The sequence below is a fragment of the Echiichthys vipera genome, assembly GCF_963691815.1.
Source record: "Echiichthys vipera genome assembly, chromosome: 17".
Lineage (NCBI taxonomy): Eukaryota > Metazoa > Chordata > Actinopteri > Perciformes > Trachinidae > Echiichthys > Echiichthys vipera.
Window position 1 is genome coordinate 13,174,587 of NC_139842.1, and position 3,398 is coordinate 13,177,984.

Here is a 3,398-nt window from a genome sequence, read left to right on the forward strand (position 1 = left end):
TTGGCTGGCACATAAACTGTATTGGATTATGAGAGCAAAATAACAGTGTTTCCTCGTTGACAATCCTTGCTTGTTTGTGTGTACCGCTGCAGACACATCATGCGTTCACCAAACCTCACATATCCAGCTGTTTTCTCCTCAGAGAAAGTCTGTTTACTGGAGAAACTGAGGAAACGGATCAAGCCGATGCTCGCATGCACTTTAACTGCTGCTTAAGGTGGCCGTAGTACTTATAGGGGAAAATAGATGCATGCACATAAGATGTTAATGTGCAATAGTGCATGTATTCGTCCAATGCATTCAAACTCATTGGTTTAATGCAGATACTCCCATTAACAGTGTGCAGTCTTTTTAAGAATTTGATTTTGTTAAATTGCATTATCGCCGTTTCATAGGTAGTTAATTTGTGATAATTACGCGCAAATACGGCGAAATGGCTTAACATTTACGCATAATATTTCTCCCATTTGAAAACAATCTATCTCTCCCCTTTTTCTGTTGTAAAGGGTGTGGACAGGGCTGACGCACAACAGCCATAGTAACATTATAATATCGGGTCTTGCTCCAGCTTCCCAAGCTGGAGTGTGACGCATGACGCATTTGGGAGGAGCGGCAAACTTCCCCCATAAATCCCCGGCCTGCTTTCCTCTGGCTTCAGAGAGACAGCGAGGTTAGACCCCTCACATCACAGAAAGGACTTTAAAAGCATCTCTTGCTACATCGACCTGCAACTTCTGCAAGCATGATTAAGAAAATGTCACCACCCGAGAATGAGTTCGACATACCGGCCAAGAATTGCCACAGAATGGTGATTCTGGGCTCCACTAAAGTTGGGAAGACAGCCATCATCTCTCGGTTTCTGAACGAAAGAGTTGACGATCAGTACACACCCACTATTGAAGACTTCCATAGGAAACTCTACAGCATCAGGGGAGACGTTTACCAACTGGACATTTTGGACACATCGGGAAATCATCCCTTCCCTGCAATGAGGAGGCTTTCAATTCTTACCGGTGAGTTGCGCTTTAACACGTCATAGTATACTACTGTTTGCAGAGTTCATGGGCTACTATTTAAGTGTTGTTGTTATTATTATTAGTTGGCATTGACCCTGTCTTGTTTTGTGTTCTCCAGGTGATGTCTTCATCTTGGTATTTAGCCTGGACAACAGAGACTCCTTCCAGGAGGTGCAGCGCCTGAAGCGCCAGATTTATGAGACCAAGTCCTGCCTACGAAACAAAACTAAGGAGAACGTGGACGTCCCGCTGGTCATCTGCGGCAACAAGTGTGACAGAGACTTTTACCGTGAGGTGCAGGAGGAAGAGATCGAGCAGCTGGTTGGTGGAGACGAGCACTGCGCTTACTTTGAAATCTCAGCAAAGAAGAACACCAACGTGGACCAAATGTTTCAGACTCTCTTTACCATGGCCAAGCTGCCGAACGAAATGAGCCCCGATCGGCACTGCAAGGTGTCCGTGCAGCACTGCGAGCTTCTTCACAGAAAATCCCTCAGAAACAAGAAGTGCAAAGATGGGAATGCCTATGGGATTGTGGCACCGTTTGCACGGAGACCCAGCGTGCACAGTGACTTGATGTACATAAAGGAGAAAGCCATAGGAGGCAGCCAGACCAAAGAAAAAGGTTGCATCATATGCTGACACTCCTGTGTGCAAGAGACTTTCTGTGAAACTTTCCAAAGCTGAAGCAGAGCCGCCGTACATAGATACGCTCAAATACTGTATACTTCAGAGGAGACAGTGACACATTGTGATGCAAACTGTGATGAGACACAGGAATGGGAAAGTGGCTCAGCTCATAGGCCTATTCGCCGTGCAATGATGCAGTCGATGCTCTGAAAATGCTGTAAAATCTGCCTCTATTAGCTAACCAAGAACTGCACTTAAGAAAAAAAGTTTACATTTTACTATTTTTTTTTTTTTAAACTTGAATGTATGTTGCATTATGAACAAATTTGAATCTGAATGTGTATTTATTATGTCTACGTCAAGTTTTGGATAAAAGAGAAAATAAAACCACTTGATACTTTCATAGTCTGCCTTCCTCGTCTCTTTCCTTTCAAGAAAACACAATGAAATTACATGACACACAGAAGGGTCAGCACTGTTGTGCACCTGTAATGCAGCCGTTTCTGTCTACTGGATATACACGATAAAGCCTAATAGCTTATCATGTCAACTATAACACAAACAGGTATTTTTATTAAATTATGTTAAAACTGGTACATAATGACCTGAGGGTCCATTTGTACCCTAAACACACACTGTTTCAAGCACTTTCACTCGGATGTAACTGTACTTCAGCGGTGCGTGTCTACATATGTATATTCCACTATTTAATCAGTGGATTCCAAATATCCCTAAATCCCCCTTCAACTTTAAAAGCCACAGTGGACAATCACTTTGCACGGTAGCTTGTGTCAAAAAGAGCCTTAATTAATGAAGGCCACGGGCGTAAATTAATGTATGGACCAGAGGGCTTATTAAAAGGCTTTAAGCCAATAGTTCTTAACCAGTTTACTTTATTCCAAAATATGAATACTGCAAGATATCACAAGATAAGAAAGATACACTGAAAAACAAAATTTAATAAAAATACTAAATAACAAGTTTGCATTCTCGCAACGCAAAAGGGGACAAAAAGAAGTCATTGTGTGACGTTCAAAAACATCTTGCAATGTGATTCAACTGAAAAAAAACAACAAGTCCTTGTCCAACTTCCATCCCGTATTATTGAATCCCACATCTGCTTCATAGGTGAGGATGAAAACAAAACGTTCTTCCAGTGTGCATCATCCAGGGCAGTGCTCCACTCTTTAGTTTCATGATGCTTTTGGCACGTCAAACATGCACAGACTTTTGTATTTCTGCAGCAGCTGGTTCTTGGTGCTGACCTGCTCCCGCAGCGTAGCCAGCTGCTGCTGCTGCTCCAGTGGACTGCTGTCCACCCCGGGCATGTTGGATATATGCTCCCGAGCCTCGTGGATCTTTGCCTTCAGCTTGGCCAGTTCTTGGTGGACGTCCTGGCTGTCCTTGTCCATGCTTAAAGAGAGTAAGGCGAATAAAGGAGACTGTTACTTCAACGATGACATGTTATTTTGTACATTTATCCCACCTTTTCAAGTTAGCCTACCGGTGATAGCTAACCTTAGCTTTAGCAACCACACTAAAGTTAGTGTTTACGATAAATTTGGGGGTTTTCACGGAACCACGAGTAAACATGAAGTACACGTGCACTTTTCGGGGATCTTACCATTTGATAATATCGTGTACTAAAGGCAGCAAAGAGCAATCATCGCTCTCTTTCTCTTGCCTCGGTTCAGACACCGCCATCATGACGCTACCTTCTTTGCGGCGCATAGAGTTTACGTCACGCATCAT

At 43.1% G+C, this 3,398-nt stretch overlaps 2 protein-coding genes across 2 annotated transcripts; one reads left to right on the plus strand and one right to left on the minus strand.

Annotated features, from left to right (window-relative positions):
- Positions 1–742: 742 nt before the first annotated feature.
- Positions 743–1,658, plus strand: LOC310959398 (dexamethasone-induced Ras-related protein 1-like; the record flags this gene model as incomplete). The annotated part of the gene is made up of 2 exons (XM_083930725.1): positions 743–1,013; positions 1,135–1,658. The coding sequence occupies 2 exons, from the start codon at positions 743–745 to the stop codon at positions 1,656–1,658; spliced, it is 795 nt and encodes a 264-aa protein (XP_083786851.1).
- Positions 1,659–2,587: 929 nt separating this feature from the next.
- med9 (mediator complex subunit 9) lies at positions 2,588–3,398 on the minus strand (the record flags this gene model as incomplete). Its single annotated transcript, XM_083932067.1, has 2 exons — positions 2,588–3,059; positions 3,271–3,398. The coding sequence occupies 2 exons, from the start codon at positions 3,396–3,398 to the stop codon at positions 2,840–2,842; spliced, it is 348 nt and encodes a 115-aa protein (XP_083788193.1). The 3' UTR covers positions 2,588–2,839.